We start from the raw sequence: 25,648 nt of genomic DNA on the forward strand, positions 1-25,648 counted from the left end.
GACGCGACACTTTCCACCTAAAACGCACTAAGAACTACTAAAATAATTGACTCAAAAGTTATTTTAACCACGACGAGTAATTCACTTTGAGGTTCTTATGGGTCTGGAAATGAGGGGGAATGGGGAGAGGGTGTCCGGAGAGTATACATTTATTGAGATTTTCTGCATGTCCCAGACTAGAGTCCCCAGTCCCAGCAGTATATATTGGCAATTTCCAGCATGCTTACACTTAAAAAGAGCCATATTCCCATATTGTTTACATTTGGCAATTGATAGGATAGAAAAGTGTCTACATAGCCTACTTAATAATCTAGGTTGAATTAAACCATCAATGCATTTCTCACATACTGTTTTTTGCATACTCAGGTTTCAGACATTTCACAATACATACTTTATAGTATGTAAGTATGTGATTCTGAACACAGGGATTGATTTCATCCTAAACCAATTCCCCTCATTTTGACCCATCACTCCAACTGTGCACACATCACAGCGTGTGGATTTCATCACCACACACTTATGTCTTTTCCAGGTCTTTTCCCAAACACACATTTTCAGGACAGAAAAAGCTGTTCTTTGTAATGACTTATTAACTACAAAATGGCTGTCGTTCTCACGCAGAACACCATAAGAAGAAAAGTTGAAGCGGGGATGGATTCATTTATCTTACCGTACTGCTCTCCTGCCTGTGTTTGTACTGGCCTTTGAAGTGCCCGTTGAGCAGCATTACAGGGATGTGCTCAGATACAGAGTCTGTTTTGACAGCGTGCAGGAACGCTGCATTTAAAAACTCTTCATGTCTCCACAGAGAGTTATACACTTGAAGTCGCTTTGACATTTTGAACATATTTGCATAAGACACGTATGCCTTGCTTGCTGATGTGATTAATACGTTGACGACTAACGGTAGGCTTAACTGAACTTGTAAGCACAAAAATCTGTAATATTTGTAATATGAAAAGGTCTTGAGTATAGTAAGTGGGATTGATTTAAAAGCAGGTGAGTAATGACATACTTTGCAGCATGCAGTGATCAGTGAAGTGTTGGTAGCAAAGCCATGCATTTGGAAACTAGGAAACAGCTACAATACCACTATTTTACTATTTGTTTGTTTTTAATTGAGTTAAAAGCTGAATTGGATATGAGTTTAACATGAGTTTCTTTGACATTTCTGCCATGATATCATGTACTCCAGCCATGTTTGTCCAAAACCTGATGATCCATATTATCATCATGATCAGAGAATGTGCCAAAGAGCATTTTATGCGCTTCAATGGATAGGAAATGTGACATTTGCTCTAAAATACTGGAACATGATCAAATTACTGACTACTAAATAATGTTATTTTTAGATTAATTATTTCTTAATCCTTAAACTTTATAAGGTGTATCCCAGATATGCAATCAATGTTGTATCAGACTTTAGGATCCTGCTGTTTGCTATACTATCCATTTCAAATGTATGGACATATTTGTTATACTTATGGCATTCACAATGTCCTACAACTCAGAAAGTGCATGCTAAAATCACAAAACACATGCCAATGTCAAATATTTAGTGTTTGTACGCCGCCATCTAGTGGTTGCTTGGTAATTCACACAAATGCTATTAACAGAAAAACAGAGCAGCCAAGACTTTTCTCTTATGTCACCTTTATTGTATGTTATTAGAAACAAATCTTTCAAAAGAAAAATAATTGATAAATGTCCCTAGTTTTCACAAGGGATTCAAAAATTATAAGATAGTTTGGCTAATGCTGCCTTAATTCTAAACACATCAATACATAACATTAAGCAAAATTTTTGACAAAAAAAGAAATACCATCTATGAAAGCTCACTGTTCATTTGCAATTAGAGTGCAAATTATAGTTACAATTGGCCAGAAAGTATGTACTTAATATTCTTAAAGATAATCTGGGATATTCATATGACTGCTCTATATGTGTATAGATTAAACCTTAACAAATGACTATAGTAGCATCCCTCAATATATTTGTGAGAACAAAGTGACCAAAGTTGTACTATCAACAAGTATGCTAATAACCAAAAGGCTGCTATTTCAGTTTGATGTGAGTTACACATGTTTGAGACATATGTACTGTTACTGTAGTCTTGCAAAGCAGTGTCTCAAGAAAGCCTTTCTATGTGAGTTTCAATTCCTGAATCCTGAGGATGGAAGGTATTATACACTATTGAGGAAATGTAAAGTTTCTATACTCTTAATTACTACTTCAATTGAAATATAGCTTAGTTTTCCCTTTTGCAAAGACTGATATTAAATATATGCACATCTTTCTGAATCACTCCGGCTCTATTGCGGTCACAAGTAACGTGCAGATCAGCAAATGTTTGACCATGCATGTGTTTTACAGTGTTAGAGAAATAGAAGATCTGAAGACCTTTGAATCTTGGTTTATGTATTAACGCTACTGTAAATAATAAAAGGGCGGAATTGTCAGACTCAGAACATACTGCAATGAAAACTGGTGCAAACAAACTGCCCTCCGTAAGTAGCTGGTCTTAAAAACACAGATACAAAACGACAGCATTTTTCGGAACGGTGCACAAAGAAAATCAAATCGGAGACCTTCAAATAAATTAACAGTGCAGGTAAATGTCTGATAAACCTTGTTGGACGTTCAGCCATTAGCAGTTACAAAACAACACAAGGAAAAAAACTGTGGCACAAAGTATAAAGTTGAGTTTTAAGCCCAAGTACATAGTGACGTCTAAAATCATAAAATCATAGTATTAACATTCCTCTGATTGTGGCACTAGAACAGAAGGAAAGTAAAAAAACATGTCCTTAAGCAAACATCTGAAACCAGACTATGGCCATGCACAAGGCACAAGCACGCAGAAAGAGTCCAAAATCACCGGGACGGAAAAGTTTGGAGATGCACTGCTCAACCAAGAGGCTTATGAATTTACTTACAATTCTCCAAAAAGCTAAAACTTCACAGCGCTTCACAGACAGAATAAAAAGCTTTTGTTGAAGAGTAATGTACATACATAACATCCTGCTCGAATATCTGCTCTTTTATCATACCAGCAATCTTAAAACACACTTAATACTGAGAATACCAAAGCAGAGCTAGCAGCTTTTGTTCATTCATTCAGAATATAGTAAGATTTTTCTACATCATTACTATTGTGGTGTTGGTTTCACTCCTCAAATTATTTCGTTTATGAAGATAGGATAATATCATTTCTGGTTTGCTAAAGAAACATGGTGATCATGGCAGAGTTAAGATGTGTGATTTTGAGAATGTACTCACAAAGGTGTCATTTATACGTGATCAATGAGATTATATTCGTTTATCAATCTCTCATGGTAAACACTTTTCCTCCTGGCACATATGTGCAAATGCGCGTTTAAAAATTCTGTCCCCAAAAGCACTGCTGGTATGAACTGCATCAGCTACGATATTTAGCATCCATTCTGGCGTTTAATGAACCAAACAGCATACACCAATATACAGCTGCTCTATGTGGACAAAGTCCTTGATTCTTTGGTGCTTAAATGAAGTACCATTTAGTTAAATCGCTAATTCAATAGTTGCACAGTCCATAGAAATGCATCGATATATTCAAAGCTCTCCATAACCAGCAAAGAAAACATATAATGGAAATGGGTAATGGGGATTTGATATACCTCGATATCATACCATTGTGCTGCAACACCATAGCCTTGCGATTCTTTCTAACCAAGCACAAGTGATCTTAGGTATTAAAATCAGGAAAAAGCGATCGAGTTTTGTGGCGTGAGGTACATTGTTAAGGAGCGCTGACAACCTCACGCAGTTTAATCAAAATATACAGTAAAAAACAATTCACAGCTTTCACCGTGTCTCTGTGTTAGCCTTGCGAGAAGTATTCTAGTACGATACGTAGATGACCCAGTCTGTCCTTTAGGGAGGTGAGAGACAGAACCGTGGTCTGGTAGGATGGATCTAATTGCAGAACAGACAGCAGCCACCAACACCAGGCTGGCCCATTGGCGGATTCCTGCAATGCACAAAAACACCTTCATTATCATATTTCTATTATTATAACACACGTCCAGTTGTTTCTGATGATGTTCTAACGAATGAAAGTGTAGCCTGACCTGGATCTCATCGTCTTTCTCAGGCATGATGCCGTACTGGCGGCTGATCTGCTCCTGGATGCGGCTGTTCAGGCGATGGTACCACTCCCTCGCCTGCTGATACACGCTGTCGTGGAGATGCTGCAGTATTTCCAGCTCTGCGCCTTCCACCTAATCGCAGTATGCAAATGCATGACAGGTTGACAAACAGGCTGTGTGAAGTTTTATGATGGCTGTGATTTAGGTTCTGCCTCCAATATTTCTTTAATGCAAAACCAGAGGACTAAATGGTGTTTGCATGACGTGTTTACTTATAGAACTTGAATTTGTTGACCAACAGGCAGTTAATCACAATCTCCTCTTCCAAGTGTTTGCTGAATGCATTTACAATTAATACAGTAATGAACGTTAAGCATTTACTTGACATTCACTTTTGAAGTATCTACAAAGGGTTTCAATGGCATACCTATCTTGAATCCACACTTTTGTTTTACTGCAATGCTTTTAGTAGGAAAGACAAAACTAAGAAAACAAAATGCTAGTACTACTGCTACTAGTAAAAAAACTCATATTTAAGTAGTAGAATTAAATTACAATACTAAGTAAATTTACAAGAAATTATATTCAAGGGTAATCTAATGGCAATAGCCAAAAGAGTCTAAAGACAGCCCTGGTTCGGTCTAAAAGTGTGTTCATATTTGTAAAGGTTATTTAGTCCTGGTTTGCTTAGCTAGGTTATACATGCTCAGTGTATGGCTGTGCATATGAGGGTATTTTTAGCCATCCGGAAACTTGTGAAGACCTCATGAAGTGTTTAAAGCAGTCAAAACGGCACCAGGAATTCCCCCGTTAAATGGGCAAGCACAGATCAAATAAACACTTTTATATTGCCAAATCACTTGATTTTCGGGTCGTATCTTGTTATCACTTCCTGTTTTTGGTTCCGTTTGACGCCTTTGGTCTGTGTCATGTTCATATTTCAATCGAACCTAGTCATCTATTCAGCGGTCAAGGTCCGCTTGTTTGGTGCGCACCAGGGTTCGGGTGGTGCTTAGACAAATAAACCGAAGTAACAGAGCAATAGCACCTGAGTTCATTTCAATCTAACTAAATATGGCATATTTGAACACACCCTAAAAGTGATTTATGCACCTCTATACTGTTGTATTACCATACTTATTCTGGATCTGGTACGTTTTTTTAACTTTGAAATCTATCAATATGTGACCTCTAACCTTGTGGTCCTCCAGGTACTCAATATCAGCAGTGTGGTAGCCATCTCTCTGTCCTCTCCTGAGCACTCGGAAGCGACTCCCACCCACCGTATCCACATATGACCGACCATCAGGAAGAAAGTCCAGATCCAGGATCTCCAACATGCAGCCATAATCTGCAAAACTGTTACAGATTTTGGTATTAAACCATGAGTTTTCCTAAACAATAATAACTAAATTTAACTTTTAAATGAACTTTTTTTAATGTACCCTTTGCCATGCTCATAGCTGCACATGCCAAACTTCTTGGTGCCCGTCTCCATGCATCGGCGCGTCATTAGACGGTATCGGGGTTCAAAGACGTGCAAAGGACACGGGATACCAGGATACGCCACCGTGCACACAAAGATTGGGATGTCCTTGGTCAAACTAGATATAAGAGGTATAAAATTAATACTTCTTCTTGTTCATAAATGCACACAGGTCTTCTATTAAGCAGATTACCACTTGCGATTTGGTTACCAAAGGTGAGCTTACTTTGAGAGCTCTGCCATCTCTGCTTCGTGCACCTGTTTCCTCTCTGCCAGCTGCTGGGGGAAGAGGCGGGTCATAATCTCCTGCAGCAGCACCGTAGTGTTGTACTTCCTGTTCTTAAAATACTAGAAAAAGGAAGTGGTACAGTGAGACTATTATGGCATTATAATTATGTGCTTTGTTTATTTGCTTTTATTTTTTCTTCTAAAAAAAGAGTAACACTAGAATCATTTTGCATACAAAAAATGAGCTGCTCTGTGCAAACAGTGTATTTTAGGAGTACCTCCTGCAGTGGCTGTTTGCAGAGAGGACAGCGTAAGTTATGGTCCAGACTTCTCTCGATGCAGTTCTTGCAGAAGGTGTGTCCACAGGGGGTGGTCACTGGCTCATGGAACAATCTTTAAAACATTTATCAGGAGATGAGAGCAAATCAAAAACAAGGAAATACAATGTAAAACAACTCAGAGTTTATAAAATCACATAAGAAATGCAGTACATTTACAGTACATCAGCAACTGACCACTGCAATCTAGAATACTAAATAATACTATAGTAAAGGAAATTAAAAAGGTTCAATGACATAAAATACAGACCTGATACAGAGAGGGCACTCAAAATCAGATACGGTCAGAACGCTGAGGCAGGACTCTCTACCCTCACTGCATACACCTACAAAGAGAAAATACACAAGGATCAATGAATGGTCATGATGATTTATTTTCTAGTCATAAGACCACAAAACCAAACTGTACTGTTAGAAAATAGCTTATTAGGTCAAATTGTGTGCAAAGCCAAAGCCATTTACATTTCAACATTTAAATAAACATTGCACATTTATAAATAAGAATTTACTAATACTTAGAATTAAGCAATTTTATTTTTTGGAAGTACATTACAACAATAACTAAATTCATAGTTTGACTTTTCAGACAGAATTTAGAAAGTCACCTCTGTTCTGTTTCTCCTCACTCCTCATCATCAGCTCTTCATCATCTTCAGCAGTAGGGAGGAAGGACACAGCCTGACACAGGCTCAGGCAGCATTCGCCGCTGGTGATGTGCTTTGGTTTAGTTGCATTCTGGGACCGGAAAGTGCAGTGAGTAGAAATCTTTTGATCCAAAACACTCCATTTGCAACACAATTTGCAACATAGTCCACATTACCAATGTAACATTTGAATGTGTTTACATTTCAAAGGCAACAGCACTAGTGCTGTAAGCACACCTCACCTGGTCAGACTCAGTTTCAGCACTGCTGTGGAGGTAGCGTTGACCATCTGTGCACGAGGGGCTTACAGACCTGGTGATTAGACAGGGGTCCTGCAGGTACTCAGACACAACATGCAGGATCCGGGAAACCTCTTCCGGTACAGCCATGCCCTCTGCTTCCAAGATCTGTCAATGAATCAATAAATGTGTTGTATAAAACAATTATTTCTATATACTGTATATATATTGCAAATAATGCTTCATACAAGGTCGTACCTTGAAATCAGGGGCCCTTACATTAATACTGCTTGTTTTATTGGGGGCCTCCTGCACCTGTGGGACCCCGGAATCCTTCCTCCCTTTAACCCCTTATAGTAATGACTCAGGCGTCATACATTGAAGTGTTTATTCTGAACCACTCAAAATTGTTGAATAAAGTGTCATTATTACGAAGAACCCACCATCTTAATCTGGTTTTTAGCCGGGGCAAAGTCAGGCTGCTGTTTCAGACAACGATGGAACTGGATGAGAGCTTCAGTCTGTCTCCCCATTTCAAGAAGCACATTCCCTTTACGAAAGAAACCCTAAAACAGATTACAAACATTGAATATAAACATTGATAGTCAAAACACCGTGACATGATCTCTGCCTCAATAGGTTCGCAAAGACAATATAAGATTCTCACAACAAAGGATATTCTTTAAAATAATTATAATTAAGGAATTATTAGGAATAACATTACACTTGTCTTTCTGTTAGCCATCTAGATTGACATAACCGGTCTACTCTGGGCGCCATGCCAAATAAATAAATGTGCCCTGCCCATACCAACCAAGATGCCATAACTATGTGACTGTTTCAGTCATTAACACCATGCCATGAGAGTTCACAGCTACGAGATTTTGAGAGTGCTAATGTATATAATAAATAAACACAATCACCGTGGAAGTAAAAGTTAAACAGATTTAAAACTAATTTGAAGCATGACACAGAGCAGGACACTGTCATTCTATCATTTTCAGCAGACACCAGCTCTATCCATAATCAGGCTTGGTAGCTCTGTGAGGAAACACACAGTCAGCTAAATGTCTCTTACCTCAGTCCAGTTAGGACGCACACAGCAGAGGTCATCCAGGTCACGCAGGGCATCAGAAAAGCGGCGAAGACCCATGCAGGCCTCAGCCCGCCATACCTTCAGGCTCACATCATCAGGGGCTAAAGTAAAAAGTTGGAGTAAGCTATGTTACCCATTCTTATTTTAGATATATATACACTTTTTTTGTAGCTAAAAAAAATCTAGATTGTTAGAAGTTCTGAGATATATATTTAGGCACATTTCCTAATTCTTATTTTGACAGATATTATCTTTTACATAGGTTTAGATCCTCCATCTCTTCAACAGGAGAATAGGAAGCAATTCATGGTTGTCCGAGACAATAGAACACTAGGCGTACACACTACAGGTGAAATTATGACATCAGTTTTACTTCCTGTGAATGTGGTTGTATCCCTATAGGTTACATGGAATGGAATACAAGACCTTGAGTCTCTCAACTCTCTCATACTCAACAAAGTATTGGCATATATGTGACTTCTATATCACTTGCATGAGGCTGCATAACATTAGCAAAACAGCGTTACGCAAAAAGGATTACATGACGCTATCTGAAAGATAAACAAAGGAAGAGGTGGATGAGCTTAGTTTACTATAACAGAGACATGACAGTAACTTGAAATCCAATATTCCTAGAAAGAATAAAGAGTAACAAAACTACGACTTGCATTTGTAGGAAATGTAATACGTAAACGAGGTTTAACCAGGCTGTTGCCAACAAAAGCAGATTATATAATCGTATACGAGCCTGTTACACAAGGGCAGAACACTCAGCATACAAGAAACTGCCTTAAAGTGTTGACACACGCCTTGAATATGCCTCTGAAGGTTAATGTTACAAAACAGATAATTGCACTCCTTCATTTGAATGTAAAACTTTTTTCTATTTGAAAAAAGACTGAAATGTAGGGCATATTTCTAGAAACAGATCTCTATCTCTCTCTATGGCTTTCAAGTTGGCCACTGAGGGCTTGTTTTGATTATAACACCCGTGTTTATAGGTTAGTTATAGGGTTTGATACATACACAAAACATCCGTTTGGTATGAATGACATCATCCCTCAGATGCATTTCCCACACAATGAGAACTTGAACTGACATGACCCTAAACTACACCTCCTGTCCACTGAAATAAAAATAATCTTAATTTAATTCAAACTATGAGAGTAAAGGTTAAATTGACCATATCTTAACATTTGAAAAACTGTAACAAACTTCCCAAACTCATTGGCTCATGTGTGTCCATGCGTAAAGTGGCTGAAACAGGAAAATACTGTCTATGTAGGCAACTCACTAGGTTATGAGACACAACCCCTTTAAAGTGTCCATGCGTAAAGTGGCTGAAACGGGAAAATACTGTCTATGTAGGCAACTCACTAGGTTATGAGACACAACCCCTTTAAAGTGTCCATGCGTAAAGTGGCTGAAACGGGAAAATACTGTCTATGTAGGCAACTCACTAGGTTATGAGACACAACCCCTTTAAAGTGTCCATGCGTAAAGTGGCTGAAACGGGAAAATACTGTCTATGTAGGCAACTCACTAGGTTATGAGACACAACCCCTTTAAAGTGTCCATGCGTAAAGTGGCTGAAACGGGAAAATACTGTCTATGTAGGCAACTCACTAGGTTATGAGACACAACCCCTTTAAAGTGTCCATGCGTAAAGTGGCTGAAACTGGAAAATACTGTCTATGTAAGCAACTCACTAGGTTATGAGACACAACCCCTTTAAAGTGTCCATGCGTAAAGTGGCTGAAACGGGAAAATACTGTCTATGTAAGCAACTCACTAGGTTATGAGACACAACCCCTTTAAAGTGTCCATGCGTAAAGTGGCTGAAACGGGAAAATACTGTCTGTAGGCAACTCACTAGGTTATGAGACACAACCCCTTTAAAGTGTCCATGCGTAAAGTGGCTGAAACGGGAAAATACTGTCTATGTAGGCAACTCACTAGGTTATGAGACACAACCCCTTTAAAGTGTCCATGCGTAAAGTGGCTGAAACGGGAAAATACTGTCTATGTAGGCAACTCACTAGGTTATGAGACACAACCCCTTTAGATTGCCCATGCGTAAAGTGGCTGAAACTGGAAAATACTGTCTATGTAGGCAACTCACCAGGTTATGAGACACAAACCCTTTAGATTGCCCATGCGTAAAGTGGCTGAAACGGGAAAATACTGTCTATGTAGGCAACTCACTAGGTTATGAGACACAACCCCTTTAGATTGCCCATGCGTAAAGTGACTGAAACTGGAAAATACTGTCTATGTAGGCAACTCACCAGGTTATGAGACACAACCCCTTTAGATTGCCCATGCGTAAAGTGGCTGAAACGGGAAAATACTGTCTATGTAGGCAACTCACTAGGTTATGAGACACAACCCCTTTAGATTGCCCATGCGTAAAGTGGCTGAAACAGGAAAATACTGTCTATGTAAGCAACTCACTAGGTTATGAGACACAACCCCTTTAAAGTGTCCATGCGTAAAGTGGCTGAAACGGGAAAATACTGTCTGTAGGCAACTCACTAGGTTATGAGACACAACCCCTTTAAAGTGTCCATGCGTAAAGTGGCTGAAACGGGAAAATACTGTCTGTAGGCAACTCACTAGGTTATGAGACACAACCCCTTTAGATTGCCCATGCGTAAAGTGGCTGAAACGGGAAAATACTGTCTATGTAGGCAACTCACTAGGTTATGAGACACAACCCCTTTAAAGTGTCCAATGCGTAAAGTGGCTGAAACGGGAAAATACTGTCTATGTAGGCAACTCACTAGGTTATGAGCCACAACCCCTTTAAAGTGTCCATGCGTAAAGTGGCTGAAACGGGAAAATACTGTCTATGTAGGCAACTCACTAGGTTATGAGACACAACCCCTTTAGATTGCCCATGCGTAAAGTGACTGAAACTGGAAAATACTGTCTGTAGGCAACTCACTAGGTTATGAGACACAACCCCTTTAAAGTGTCCATGCGTAAAGTGGCTGAAACGGGAAAATACTGTCTATGTAGGCAACTCACCAGGTTATGAGACACAACCCCTTTAGATTGCCCATGCGTAAAGTGACTGAAACTGGAAAATACTGTCTGTAGGCAACTCACTAGGTTATGAGACACAACCCCTTTAAAGTGTCCATGCGTAAAGTGGCTGAAACGGGAAAATACTGTCTATGTAGGCAACTCACCAGGTTATGAGACACAACCCCTTTAGATTGCCCATGCGTAAAGTGACTGAAACTGGAAAATACTGTCTGTAGGCAACTCACTAGGTTATGAGACACAACCCCTTTAAAGTGTCCATGCGTAAAGTGGCTGAAACGGGAAAATACTGTCTATGTAGGCAACTCACTAGGTTATGAGACACAACCCCTTTAAAGTGTCCATGCGTAAAGTGGCTGAAACAGGAAAATACTGTCTATGTAAGCAACTCACTAGGTTATGAGACACAACCCCTTTAAAGTGTCCATGCGTAAAGTGGCTGAAACGGGAAAATACTGTCTATGTAGGCAACTCACTAGGTTATGAGACACAACCCCTTTAAAGTGTCCATGCGTAAAGTGGCTGAAACGGGAAAATACTGTCTGTAGGCAACTCACTAGGTTATGAGACACAACCCCTTTAAAGTGTCCATGCGTAAAGTGGCTGAAACGGGAAAATACTGTCTGTAGGCAACTCACTAGGTTATGACACACAACCCCTTTAAAGTGTCCATGCGTAAAGTGGCTGAAACAGGAAAATACTGTCTATGTAAGCAACTCACTAGGTTATGAGACACAACCCCTTTAAAGTGTCCATGCGTAAAGTGGCTGAAACGGGAAAATACTGTCTGTAGGCAACTCACTAGGTTATGAGACACAACCCCTTTAAAGTGTCCATGCGTAAAGTGGCTGAAACGGGAAAATACTGTCTATGTAAGCAACTCACTAGGTTATGAGACACAACCCCTTTAGATTGCCCATGCGTAAAGTGACTGAAACTGGAAAATACTGTCTGTAGGCAACTCACTAGGTTATGAGACACAACCCCTTTAAAGTGTCCATGCGTAAAGTGACTGAAACAGGAAAATACTGTCTATGTAAGCAACTCACTAGGTTATGAGACACAAACCCTTTAAAGTGCCCATGCGTAAAGTGGCTGAAACGGGAAATTACTGTCTATGTAGGCAACTCACTAGGTTATGAGACACAACCCCTTTAAAGTGTCCATGCGTAAAGTGGCTGAAACGGGAAATTACTGTCTATGTAGGCAACTCACTAGGTTATGAGACACAACCCCTTTAAAGTGTCCAATGCGTAAAGTGGCTGAAACGGGAAAATACTGTCTATGTAGGCAACTCACTAGGTTATGAGCCACATCCCTTTAAAGTGTCCATGCGTAAAGTGGCTGAAACGGGAAAATACGGTCTATGTAGGCAACTCACCAGGTTATGAGACACAACCCCTTTAGATTGCCCATGCGTAAAGTGACTGAAACTGGAAAATACTGTCTGTAGGCAACTCACTAGGTTATGAGACACAACCCCTTTAAAGTGTCCATGCGTTAAGTGACTGAAACTGGAAAATACTGTCTGTAGGCAACTCACTAGGTTATGAGACACAACCCCTTTAAAGTGTCCATGCGTAAGGTGACTGAAACAGGAAAATACTGTCTATGTAAGCAACTCACTAGGTTATGAGACACAACCCCTTTAAAGTGTCCATGCGTAAGGTGACTGAAACAGGAAAATACTGTCTATGTAAGCAACTCACTAGGTTATGAGACACAACCCCTTTAAAGTGTCGTAAAAAGTGACTGTAACGGGTCCTTGTTACACAATGCAGGCCTATATTTTCAGGCAGGCGTCAAAGTTGTTACGTAAGGTCGTTTTTATCATACTTACCCATCTCTATTACTTCATCCGCAATACGCAGCGCTTCCGTAAACTCGCTCGTTTTCAGCTTCTCCTGAATGTGACACTTCATTTTGGTTTCGTCCGGGCAACATTTCTCAAGGACGCTGAAGATTAAAACGTTGTTTTTGATGTTCTTCGCGTCTCTCTGTTTTAATCGTTCTTTGCACGTGGGGCATCGCGAGGGCAGGAAAGAGCCCATGCACCTCCTGCAGAACGAGTGACCGCAAGTCATGGTCACGGGCTCGCACATGAGGAACAGACAGATCGGACACTCCAGCAGATCCATGCTTGACTTTTTATCCGGCGATCCTTAGTTGAAAATAAACGGCAACGAAACAAATAGCTTTATTCTACGTTCATGCAACGTGACATCGCTGACGTTTTAAATTACACGAGGATTTAACATTACACGCGACAGCTCTGTCCTTTATCAATTCGTAAACGCTCCTTTCATAACACACGCTTCCAAAGGCCGTTCTGCAAAATTGTGCCACGCGCATGTATTTGTTCAGATTGCCTCTTTCGCTGACTCTCTGCGGATTTAATGTCTATGTGTATCCATTGTCAATCGTTTCTCAGTTTTTGTTTTGCGAGTAACGTTTTCCCTTTTTGTGCATGATGAATTGACTCCCCTTCGTTCCGATAGCTTTGGGTTTGCTGCTTCCTCCGAACCCCACCAAAGCCAAAAGAAAGGTCCGATTTAGAGACCGGCCGATGCATCTGTTTCTCTTCTCTTCCTCGCAGATTGTTTCCGAGCGTTTTCCTTATATTGTATAACGCTGGACTCGCTTCTGACACCATTACGTTACATAAATAAATGCCATGTGACTCGTAACAAGGCTTTTCATTGGCTGTTCGCCCCTGTTGTGAAACAGCGAGCTCCGCGTTTCATAACAGGGAATCTCACGCAGCAATTCAATGACTACAACACCGTACGCCTACAAAACAAACGCACATATAAGACTTCCTTGAACAATAAGTGTACTTCGAAGGTCCAGCATTGCATACTAGACCATTGTTTACTTAAAATCTTGGCCAAACAGTAAGATTGCAACAATTTCCACAGACTCCGGCGAATAACACTGTGTAACGTATTCCCATTTTTTTACTAAAATAGGGACCGAATTATGCAAACTATGATTGAATTCCCTTTGTCCTTCCTTCTATGTTGTGTAGCACATATTATTGGTATTAGTGACATACTTATGTACTACTGACATACTGTTTGGAGTCCTGGAAAGGGCATCTGACAATATCAAATTGTTCATAGAGAATGGTTGTGAATACTAACCTACTATGTTTGGGTTAAATATATGTAAATCATTAGACTGAACTGGACTCTTCATAAAAACACAATTCCGTTAATGTAGAGGTAGTATAAGCCTTGCATTTAACTCATCGTAAAAATGTAACATTGTGTAACAATATGACATGACACAACAGATTTTATAATAACTCATGCAAAGGCTTGATAGATCAGGTTATCTGAAGTATGTCACGACAATCGTTTTGTAAAGTTTTACAAAATATCTGAGCAAACCTACTTATAGACTAATATATGCAAATAACTCAAAATTATATAATTTTAGGAGGTTGCATAAAACAATGGTAGGAAAAACACATTTCAAAAGAACCTAAGTGCACAAGTCTTCGTTTAGTCTACCAAACCGAAATACTAAATTTTTAGCTTAGTCAGTTTAGCCACAATTGATCAATTATACCATATAAAATGCACAGAAGACATATCATGCCTGTAAATAGACACTTTCATAGTTTTTTCATCAAAACACTAAAGTACCTTAAAGACCTATAAATGACTTCCTGACGATTCATATACAAGTTATATAATATGTGGCTGCCAAACAATAAAGTCATGTGTATTTAACAGGCCGAACAAACACATTTACAAAATATGTTTCACCTGTATGATGTAATCCAAAAAGCAGAACGGAGCAAATATGCAAACGAAAAGTAGATCACCTTTTTTCTTTATTATTTTACTTCGACTATAAGCTGACCATTTTGTGAACAGTAAAAATGTCCATAATTTGTTCTGCTTGTTGGCTGCCTATGCAAAGACAGAAAACTGATATATATATAATAACCATAAAATAAACAAAAACATAATATTGGCAGCTCAAGTCATTTCATCAATAATTCTGCACATTGCAGAATCCTTATCCCACTCCGAGGTCATATTTTTGTCCGTTTGCGCAACCATGCAGCTAACTCCCCCCTCAGCTACATCCATAGGTTCTGTTTTCAGTCTAGAGGCTCCCGCTATGCCGGCACCACCAGCCTCCCCCATGCTATTTGGTTGTGGCAAATCATCAGGCAGTGAAGCAAGACATCCCTGAATCATCTCCACAACCCGCTCCAGGTGCTTCTGGAATCTCTCAGCTGTCTCCAGCCTCTGTCTCTTCTGAACCTCCATCATCACACGAAGTGTCTCCCTGGCCTGGTGGGGCCGGTACTCGTTGATGAGGTGATGGATGTGAACAAAAAGTAGTTTCATGTCTTCAAGCTTTTCCTCTCGCTTAATGCTGCCTGGGCTTTTGATGAGGATGTCCAGGAGGTCAAGAAAGTTCACTAGAATGGACATATTTAGTTTCTTCAGCTCTCTTTTATGGTCAAACTGCATGGGGTGGAGGCGCTCAATGCCCTGGGTCTCCAAGGGTCGAATGATGAGGTCATCACACTGGAAATGATTACCAAACATCATGTAATTGTCTCGAATGGGGGGTGGAGGTTTGGGGACCAACCCTTTTCGCACATTCTCATCCGTATACTCCTTGATGTACTGCATAGGTGGTGGCGGGAGAGCACTGACCTGCTGTGGCTCCCCCATTTTGGATATCTTTTAAAGGGAAAGGTAGACAAATATATAAGTAAATCTGATATAAAAATACATAAGATACACAACATAATATAACATAATATAACATTGACTACTAATGATTAAAGTGTCGCTTAAAATCCAGCAAGACACATCCAGTGTATCAAAATTGAATTAGCTTCAAAACACCAATTTCTCGAATGCTACTGTAAACCACTGATATGCGGTTATAAAGCTAAATTAACATTAAAAACGTTCATAAATGACACAACGAAGCTAAATGCTACATGATCGATGAGTTAACAATACAAAGATTTACGTAACACATATAAACACAGACGTAATCCCTGAAGTATTTAACAAAAACAATACTTACCGAGACAGCCGCCTTTACTGATATCAAGTTATGTGGCTTATATAGACAGATTTTCTGAAAACATACACTCGGCGAACGAACCGTCTTTCACGTCTCAAATCATCTCGACTGCAGATCGAAAGATGAAGGAATCGGATTCGTACACAGTCCCTTAGCAACGAGGAACGTGATTGGCCAAAGAAAAGAAGAGGGAGGTTCAAAACAAACGAGCTGAATGACGTCATTTAGCTTGAAAAAGACATATGCGGTGTTAGCAGAAACAAATCAAAGAAATAGAAAAAAAGGCGACCGGTACATGTGTGTTGGAAACGTTTTTTTTTCTTGACGTATTTTCGCAACTCTTTTAACCCCCACAAACGAATACAACAAACGCTTTCGGGTTTATAGACTGCAGCGTTCTAGCCAGAAGTAGACGAGTAGCCAGTAATAAAGTTACTTTTATATGACATTTATAATGACAGAGATGCGGTTTCTTTATTAATGTTTGCGGCTGGAGAATTCCACCCTCTATATTCATGCTAATTCATTCTGCTAAATTAATAAAATAAATATTAACAGATGAAGTTTACATTAAAGCACTTTTTTAAATAATGTACATTTAGGCTTATGCAATATTTAAATGATTTATAAACAACTATATATTTATACACATTAAAAACCATATTATTATCAATATACAATATGAATGTTTTTGGAAGTTCATAATATTGATCTGACATTTTGTTATAATTTTCCTGCAATGCTTTGACGGTGTGAACTGAATATAAAATTATTATAAATCCAAGCAAAATGCATTTGAATTTTACAGAGAGGGCATGGAGAAAAGGCGTGTGTGTGTGTGTGTGTGTGTGTGTGTGTGTGTGTGTGTGTGTGTGTGTGTGTGTGTGTGTGTGTGTGTGTGTGTGTGTGTGTGTGTGTGTGTGTGTGTGTGTGTGTGTGTGTGTGTGTGTGTGTGTGTGTGTGTGTGATTGCTTCAGAGTTACTTTTTGTGCAACCTACCTCAGGAAGTGGTTTCCCTAAGCATCGACTCCGGAAACCTATGCTTTATACATCAGTGTCAGTTCTACCTGCGAATAGCTAGTGTTTGCTACAGTATACATCATGAGCTTCGGCATGAGTCAACCATCCGTGTGGTAGTTAAATAACCTAATTTCATCATGTATCCAAGAGTCATATTAAATGATACCTTGTACAAGAAGTCACAGCAAAAAAGAAGAACTTCACCAAGCAATTACAAAGAAAGGATCTTTGCGTTAAACACACAGGATCTTACATATTTCGAAAATCGCCCTGGGGTAAGTAACGGACCTTCTGGAGAAACATTATTGTAACTGTCAGCTTTTTGTTATAGGCAAACTTCAAGCAATGCTACAAGAAAAGAACATAACTGTATTGTATCATGTGTTTTTAAACCGCTTTAGAAAAAGCCAACTCAAAAAGGTTGCATTGAGCTGTCTCATATCAAATGTGTGGAAATTGTACGCAGTGATGTTCCCATACCCTGTGAATACAAGTACCCATTCCAGGTGAGAATGAACTGAGTATTTGGCTTGTATACAAAAGCCTATGTCTGTAAATATTGTGGATATAGTTCTACAGATATACAAAATATTGTACCTATGAGATCAATCCATGTTTCTCATAAAAGCAGAATACAGCTTTTTTGATATTGTGTAATGCATATCTTTTGAGAGGCGTACTGTATGTGGTCTGCAATCCCCTATACAGTATGTGTAGATTTCTTAATGAATGTGGATTTTATAATTTAATTATATTTTAGATAAGTAGTTTGTAAATTTTGGCTTATATAAAAATGGGCTTATGTAAAATTGATGTACTATTTATTACCGGTGCCATGTTGTAACCGAACAATAATGTAGTGCTTTAATGACAGCTGTCTTTAAGAAGCTGTAATCATGCTGAATAGTCAATAAACTGACTTCATCTTCACTTTGTTAATGTTTGTTGACAGATCGCCCATGACAGCTATTACCTGTATGTGTTTGCTCCAGATAATGACTGCAGGTTAAAATGGGTCAGAGCTCTGAAAGAAGGTAAGCAGATGTTATAGAAAGCATTACATATTTTACACGAAAAGAGAATAGAAAAGAAAAAAAACTAAAATGTTATCTTCTTGTATCCTCTTATTGTATATCTTATATTTTTCTATGTTGTTTATCCGATGAAGCGACACAACATAACATCTTATTTGTGAAGTACCATCCTGACTTCTGGGGAGAGGGGAAATGGAGATGTTGTCTTCAAACAGATAAGCAGGCGACGGGATGCAGTGAATACTATCCCAATGGAGGTACACAACTCCTTTACTGTTTTAGAATTCAGAAGAGTACTAAAAATCAGATCACCCTATTTTTCACTGCACTATATACATAGGATTGATGTGAGGAAATAGTATACACGTTGTAAAAAGAAAAAACTGTAGACAAATACGTAATGCATACACATAATGCACAATATACAGTACACACATATGTCTAACACACACACTGTAAAACTTTGCTGTAGTTTTGCGGCAGGTTTGCCAGTAACTTGCTGTAGATTTAATTACTACTTACTATATTCCTATTAGTACTATTTTCAATTTGAGTTCAATTTTACTTTAATCAAAATTAAAACAATTTTACTTCTGAGATTCAAAACGAGAAGAGACTGGTCTCAAAACTGCAATTACACTGCAAAACAATGACATCCTTCCTAAGCATTTTTGTCTTGTTTTCTAAAAATATTACTATACATTCATATCAATTATGATACGTTTATATAACAAGAAAAGTGACCTAAGATGTCTAGTCTTGTTTTATGAAAGAACATATTAGAACTACGTCAGTTTATGTTTAAAACAAAATTGTAAATTAAATCAACAGTAAGTTACTGGCAAACCTGCTGCAAAACTACAGCAAGGTTTTACAGTGCAGATTTACAAAATGTGCAAAGTACTTGGGACAGTGAGGACAGTAAAGTGAGAATTGTGTTATATTTGAGCATCTTCAAAGAAGCAACTCTTTGACTAGAATTTGTAGAAACGTATTACATAAATATATTACATTTTATCAGCCAGCTTGATATCTCACTTTTAAAACATTTTAATGATCTATTCTGGAGTCATATTGGTTGTTTTATCTTATTATTAGCTTGAAGTCATCCCTTTCTATAACTTTTTTTCATTACAATTTTGTTTTGTAATTAAAAAAATGTTGGTACATAATGTGCATGATGCATAATTTGAGAAATATGATAATTCTGAATCTAGTTCTAAAGCGTAATTGTAAAACATTCAATTTCCATCATTTTCATGAATTTATGTCTTTGATTCTACAGCCAAACCTCTGCCGCCAACTCCAGATCCATCGGTATGTCATTCATTCTCTGTTCACATACTTTAATGCTTATATAATGTACAGTATGGCACAGTATAGACTTAATATGTGTATTATTTAACACTTCAATTCTAGACTTTAGAATAGTTTTAAAAGTAAAGTATTTTGCTGTTATAATCTTGATAGAACAGTGAGAATGCTAAATTGCAGTGTCTTGTTTGAATAAGATGCTTTAAATTAAGCTACCCATGTTTATTCTAGAGACGATATTCAGACTCAGAAGAAAGGATTGTGGTGGCTCAAAGGAATTTTAACCCTGAAGAAGACAGAGACCTCCCGCTGCACAAAGATGAAGAGTATGTTGTAATTGACAGCTCTGAGCCAAACTGGTGGACTGTAAGAGACAAAAATGGGTAAATACTGAATGTTTTTTTCTAATCTTGAATGCTTGATTTAATGTCTTGTGTGAGGAATGTGAGGAAGCTCTCCATTGTGAGGCCTATTGTTTGCCGACACAGTAAATTTAACTTGGTAGATATCATCTGGATACATTTGATGTGTTTATATCCGTATCAATTTTAATTCACTTTAAAGAAAAAAAATCATTAATACTGTTCATTAATTTAGTTTTTTGTTCCTGTGACGTAATTGGTCATGAGTGTAATACCCAGGAAACACGTACACTGATAAAATATTTAAACATGTTATATCTGGAAATAAACTAAACTTGTTTTGATCCTTGTATGAGTTAAGATGTGTCTTCTTGCTCATTTTTCTTTATTACAGAAGCGTTGGGACAGTACCTTGCATATATATTGCAGAAAAAGTCTCAAACAATGTTGAGAAATTTGAGTAGGTTTTCCTTTATACACTCTTGAATGTAAATGGTTTATGTATATGGTCTGTGTACATAAAAGATGCATAATATATTTTGTTAATAATCACCTGATGCAGTACATAGTGATTCAGATTATTGGTCATTTGTATGCTTTGTTTATAACCAGATGGTACAATAAGGACATAACTCGAACTGAGGCTGAGGAATTACTAATGAAGGAGGTACAGTAACTCAAAGTACTATGAATGTTTCTGTAATAACCATAAACTTTGGCTGTGTTAATGAAAAAAATCCAACATGTCACTATCTGCACATCACTTTAGTACAATTTCACAGTTTTTTGGGGCTTTGCACAAGGTTTGGGTTCTGTGCAAACCTGCAAGAGCAGCATTTGCAGACGGTGCAGGCAAAAGTTGAAACCCTTAAACCAGAATTTGGCTGCTGTGTTTCCTGTCATGACTGTCTTACATGTCGGTTTAAATGATCACATGCATTTCGATATCTCACCTAGAGTATTTTGAGTTTAACTTTAAAAATGAAACAAAAACATGTACATTGTTGTAATATGTACTGTATACACATTTAATTATTTGTATTGTTTTTTGTGTATTAAGCACAAAAGGTATTCATATTTTTATATTTACATTTTAGAACAAGGATGGAGGTTTCATTGTTCGTGACTCCAAACATGCAGGAGGATACACAGTGTCGATATTTGCCAGAGTAACTGGGTAAACCTTTCCTCTATAACAACATCAATGTTACAGTCACTACTTTCATCACTACAAATATATTTTTTAATTACTTATTGTAATATTGTCACAATGGTGTACTTACAACGTTTATCAACATCATTCAACTGCAGGTCAGATGGAGAGAAATATCCCCAGGTTAAGCACTACCAGGTCAGGGTGAAGAAAGAGGATGAAACTACCAAGTATTACTTAGCTGAGAAATATCTGTTTTCAAGTATTCCCGAGCTCATTCGCTATCACCAACACAACGCAGCAGGTAAAATATTACATATCTCAAAGTCCACGGTTATAGTAAATGTAGTATGTTCTCTAAATAATTATTTTACACATTAACCTTGCAATTATTTATTTAAAAACAATTACTATTTATTAAGTACAGTAGTTTTGATCAGTATCATATTGGGTTCATCTTGCTGAATTGCTAGATACAGTTATGTCATAATCCAAACAACGTAACAAGATCAATATGTGAATATGAAATTCTTTCCTTTTAGATAACCACATATAACTATTTTAGTCTCTTTCTCTTGCGCACATATTTTTGACAGGTTTGATAAGCAGATTGAGGCACTGTGTCTCCAAAAATGTTCAAGTCTCTTCAAGGAAAAAGGCATTGAATTCAGGTATTGGTCAGAGACTAAACTTGAAGATGGAATAAATTTTTAGAATAAAGTCGAATATTCAGAATATAATAAACAGATCAATTCACATTAATACTCACTTTAAAATATATCCTAACAGGATGTATATACTGTGTAAAGATATTCAAATAAATGTTAAAATGCAGTTTTCTTACAGGCAAGTGGGAGATTCATCCAGATGAACTGATTTTAATTAAGGAGGTGGGCAGCGGACAGTTTGGCTCCGTTTGGAGTGGCTGCTGGCATGACCAACAGGTGGCTGTTAAGACCGTCCGCAAAGGTTTCATGTCAGAGGAAGAATTTAAAGAGGAGGCACATATTATGATGTGAGTAGCTGTTGGTAAAAGAGTACCTTTAGACGAATAGAATTTGATTGACCCGTCATGGGCTTTCTCCACAGGAAACTGTCTCATCCTAAACTGGTACAGTTGTTTGGAGTGGTCACTCAGCACTCACCTCTGTATCTGGTATTTGAATTCATGGAGAATGGCTGCCTGACAGATTTCTTGCGTGGCAAAAAAGGCTGTTTTTCACAGGACGACCTGCTGACAATGTGTATGGACGTAAGTGAGGGGATGGTCTACCTGGAGAGCTCCAACTTTATCCACAGGGACTTGGTTAGCATGCATTGAAATACAATTTTATGACTTTTTTAAAGCTGCAATCTATATCTTTTGCCTCCATTTCGTCATCTTTGTTAGAAACATGCAATTTGAGGGTAATTTACAGACTTATCTTTACGTAGGTTTAGGTCAAATAAGGTCAAACTGACATTTTCCTTAAAAACATAGCTCAAATAATGAATCAATTATTTCTGTAAAAGCTTATCGTTGTGAATCGGGAGACAGTTTCAAACACTGTTTTGATGAACTTGGTTAATAACTGATTTTTATTTATTTTATACCAAAGTTATGAATTGCAGCTTTGATGAAACTAAAGCTTTTATTTTGGTCCATTTGCTACAAAATCTTTGGGTGCATTTGTTACAAAATATTTTTAAACAAAATTTGTTTGACAGGCTGCAAGAAACTGCCTCGTTTCTAATGACAGTGTAGTGAAGATATCAGATTTTGGAATGACCAGGTAAATAGAAGTGTCTGAGCATTGCAATGCAAACTGTACTATTTTTCAGACCTTTAGTGTAATGCAACATTCAAACTTGTACTTGCAGGTTTGTCTTAGATGATCAATACACCTGCTCTCATGGGAGCAAATTTCCAGTCAGGTGGTCTTCTCCAGAGGTGATTCGATTCGGGAAGTACAGCAGCAAATCAGATGTGTGGTCATTTGGTGAGTCCATATTATTGAGGCAATTATACTTTTTTGAAAATACAAACGTCTGGTAGCTGCAAGCACATTTTCTATTGACCACTGTCTGTTTCTTTCCAGGTGTTTTAATCTGGGAGGTTTACAGTGAGGGACGTACACCTTATGATAAACGTACCAATGCAGAGGTGGTGGAGGACCTAAATCAGGGAAAACGGCTCCAGAAACCTCGTCTCTGTCCACAGAATCTCTATGAGTTAATGGGGTGGAGCTGGAAAGAGGTAAGAGAGAAAATGGATTTACCATAGAAATACAGTATACTTTCACGACAGCATCATGCTTCATTTAAATTACTAAAATCTGTGACATTACTTTATTATTAATACATGTTATATACAGTCACAGAAAAATGAAAGAGACCAATCCAAATTTTTATTTAATCAGCATTTCAACATGTATTGTGGCAATTCCTGTCCAGTGTCTGTTGAATTTCAACAAAATCAAACCTCAGGAGTGACATAAAGTCATCCAACAGCAATGTGAAGTACTGACAGCATGACAAGACACATACAAAATATTTTGAGCCTTTGCTAAATACATGTACGAATATTACTGTTGTTTTGCTTAAAGGTGATTATGAACCTGCTCTCTTTGCAGTATTTGAGGTCTGAAAAAACAGAGCAGCTTTCTTTTCTGTTCATTTGATCTGTCTCTCCAGTTTTCTTTTCTGCAAATAAATGCAAATAGAAACAATATTTTTATTTGGAAGAAATATTGTTAGTAGTTCACAGAATGAAACAAAAAATATTATTTAACCTAAACGCATACCTATAAAAAGTAAATGAAAATAATCTTGAAATGGTCTCTTAATTTTTCTGTATATAGCGTATAATGACATCATCACCCAAAAATAAACTAAAAGCAACATGGGATAAAAGCATTGCAATTGGCAGCCATTAAGAGTCTTGATAAGGGGGTCTCCAGGCAAAATACCCGCCTGTTCAAAGACAACTTTTTACCTATGGCCTTATTAACTGAAACCCCTGTGGTATTCTTCCTTATTTTTGTTGCTAGTTTTTTTATGTTTTGCAGTTTCACAAGTGGATTACGGGTGGGGTATTCTAATTGTAATTTATTTAGTAGATCTTTCAACTCTCTGTTTAGTAACTCTTGTAATTCATAGCAGCAGAAGCTGTTTCTTGACTGATCAGTTTATTCATTTATTTGCCAGTGAGTCTCATTACTGTCATTTCTGACCGAGCAACATAAACATGACAATATTTGTTTAACAGAAACCTGAGGATCGACCCTCCTTCGCTCTGCTTCTGCACCAGCTGGCCTGCCTTGAATCAGAAGCTAGATCCCAATCACAACCCCGTCTTTACTAATTATGAAAATATTGTATATTGTATTGTATATCATATTGTATTTATCTGTATATTTTAATTATTTATTTCCAGATCTATTATTTTATATTGTATGTGTTCATACTCGTGCATGTACTTCTGGAAACACACTGTATGATTGAAGGGCAAACACAATTTTCTGTTTTGAAATGAAGGCAAGAATTACAGTCACAATGTTTTTTTATATGTCCATCCTGAGCTCTATCAGAAATTGTATATTGGTTTGATTGAAGTCAAATAAGTTAAAACAGCATTCCTTTGTTTAAGGTTACATGAACCGAACAGCATTAGATTACAACATCAAAATTTGTTTTATTTGTTTAAGTCAGGTGGAAAAGGCTCAGTGTAGCATTGCTGATTTCATACATCTGGCCCTTAGGAGGCACACACGAGTCATGTTTGTGATAAATGTAAAACGTCTGTTAGAATAGCTGTATCAACTTATGTATTAAACACATTTATGTCTATCATTTTGTTTTCTTTTTGCACACAATTAATACCACAATTACCAATGATCTCACAGCTGTATATGTATACAGTGTATGTCGGCCCCTAAGTTGTTGATCTGATCTGATGGAAAGTTAACCAAAACAGAAAATATACAATCATTTACAGTCAAAGTCTAGTCAAGTTTACAGGGATGCAGTCATAAGCAGTTGATATGGACCTGCTGTTATTGTTGATTGATGCAAAGTAACACGAATGCCTCCCTGGTTACTGTGACAACAGCACTGGATGGAAACAATCCCACATGCCAGTGTTCACTGCATATTCATCCTGTGGCAAAACCAAACCAACTGATATTTATTTCATGATTTTCCAGAAGGAATACTGATACAGGGAAATGAAGAGGGTGCAAAGGTATTTATATATATATAGTAATAAAGTATTGGTTATTGATAGTTTTAGTCAGCTTTGTGTTTTAGTAGCATCATATAAATGCATTTGGACAGAACCGAAAGCAAGGATGCACATTTATGCATTTCACACGCACGGAAAACGCTCACAATTTGCACTGCCATCCATTTAATTGCTTATGATCACACATCAATTACTCATTGACTCGAACGATCATAAAAAAGTTTGTAAACCACAGACCATAGTAAAAAAAGACCCTAGGAAAACCGCTCACTC

General features: G+C 37.8%; 3 protein-coding genes across 4 annotated transcripts; 1 reads left to right on the plus strand and 2 right to left on the minus strand.

The window, feature by feature from the left end:
• Window positions 1-1,633: 1,633 nt before the first annotated feature.
• Window positions 1,634-14,235, minus strand: lonrf4 (LON peptidase N-terminal domain and ring finger 4). Its single transcript, XM_079479965.1, has 12 exons — window positions 13,047-14,235; window positions 8,141-8,259; window positions 7,506-7,628; window positions 7,066-7,230; window positions 6,785-6,914; window positions 6,430-6,505; window positions 6,120-6,234; window positions 5,840-5,961; window positions 5,573-5,731; window positions 5,324-5,486; window positions 4,110-4,259; window positions 1,634-4,009 (listed from the first exon to the last, which is right to left on the minus strand). The coding sequence occupies exons 1-12, from the start codon at window positions 13,342-13,344 to the stop codon at window positions 3,860-3,862; spliced, it is 1,770 nt and encodes a 589-aa protein (XP_079336091.1). The 5' UTR covers window positions 13,345-14,235; the 3' UTR covers window positions 1,634-3,859.
• On the minus strand, window positions 13,670-16,426 carry med7 (mediator complex subunit 7). The gene is made up of 2 exons (XM_079479966.1): window positions 16,271-16,426; window positions 13,670-15,915 (listed from the first exon to the last, which is right to left on the minus strand). The coding sequence occupies exon 2, from the start codon at window positions 15,904-15,906 to the stop codon at window positions 15,196-15,198; it is 711 nt and encodes a 236-aa protein (XP_079336092.1). The 5' UTR covers window positions 15,907-15,915; window positions 16,271-16,426; the 3' UTR covers window positions 13,670-15,195.
• A 909-nt stretch (window positions 16,427-17,335) lies between these two features.
• itk (IL2 inducible T cell kinase) lies at window positions 17,336-24,982 on the plus strand. Of its 2 annotated transcripts, none has more exons than XM_079479394.1 (17): window positions 17,336-17,565; window positions 17,692-17,796; window positions 18,243-18,324; window positions 18,459-18,581; window positions 19,610-19,641; window positions 19,870-20,021; window positions 20,395-20,460; window positions 20,613-20,667; window positions 21,098-21,177; window positions 21,312-21,457; window positions 21,750-21,824; window positions 22,000-22,168; window positions 22,243-22,405; window positions 22,861-22,925; window positions 23,014-23,132; window positions 23,232-23,389; window positions 24,401-24,982. In XM_079479394.1, exons 1-17 carry the CDS (start codon window positions 17,428-17,430, stop codon window positions 24,494-24,496), a joined length of 1,824 nt encoding a protein of 607 aa, XP_079335520.1. In that variant the 5' UTR covers window positions 17,336-17,427; the 3' UTR covers window positions 24,497-24,982. The 2 variants fall into 2 exon arrangements, with proteins under 2 accessions (XP_079335520.1, XP_079335519.1); XM_079479393.1 differs by having other exon boundaries at window positions 17,352-17,565; window positions 22,243-22,459.
• Window positions 24,983-25,648: the final 666 nt, after the last annotated feature.

The sequence above is a fragment of the Barbatula barbatula genome (genome assembly GCF_947034865.1).
Source record: "Barbatula barbatula genome assembly, chromosome: 18".
In the NCBI taxonomy this organism is placed as follows: domain Eukaryota; kingdom Metazoa; phylum Chordata; class Actinopteri; order Cypriniformes; family Nemacheilidae; genus Barbatula; species Barbatula barbatula.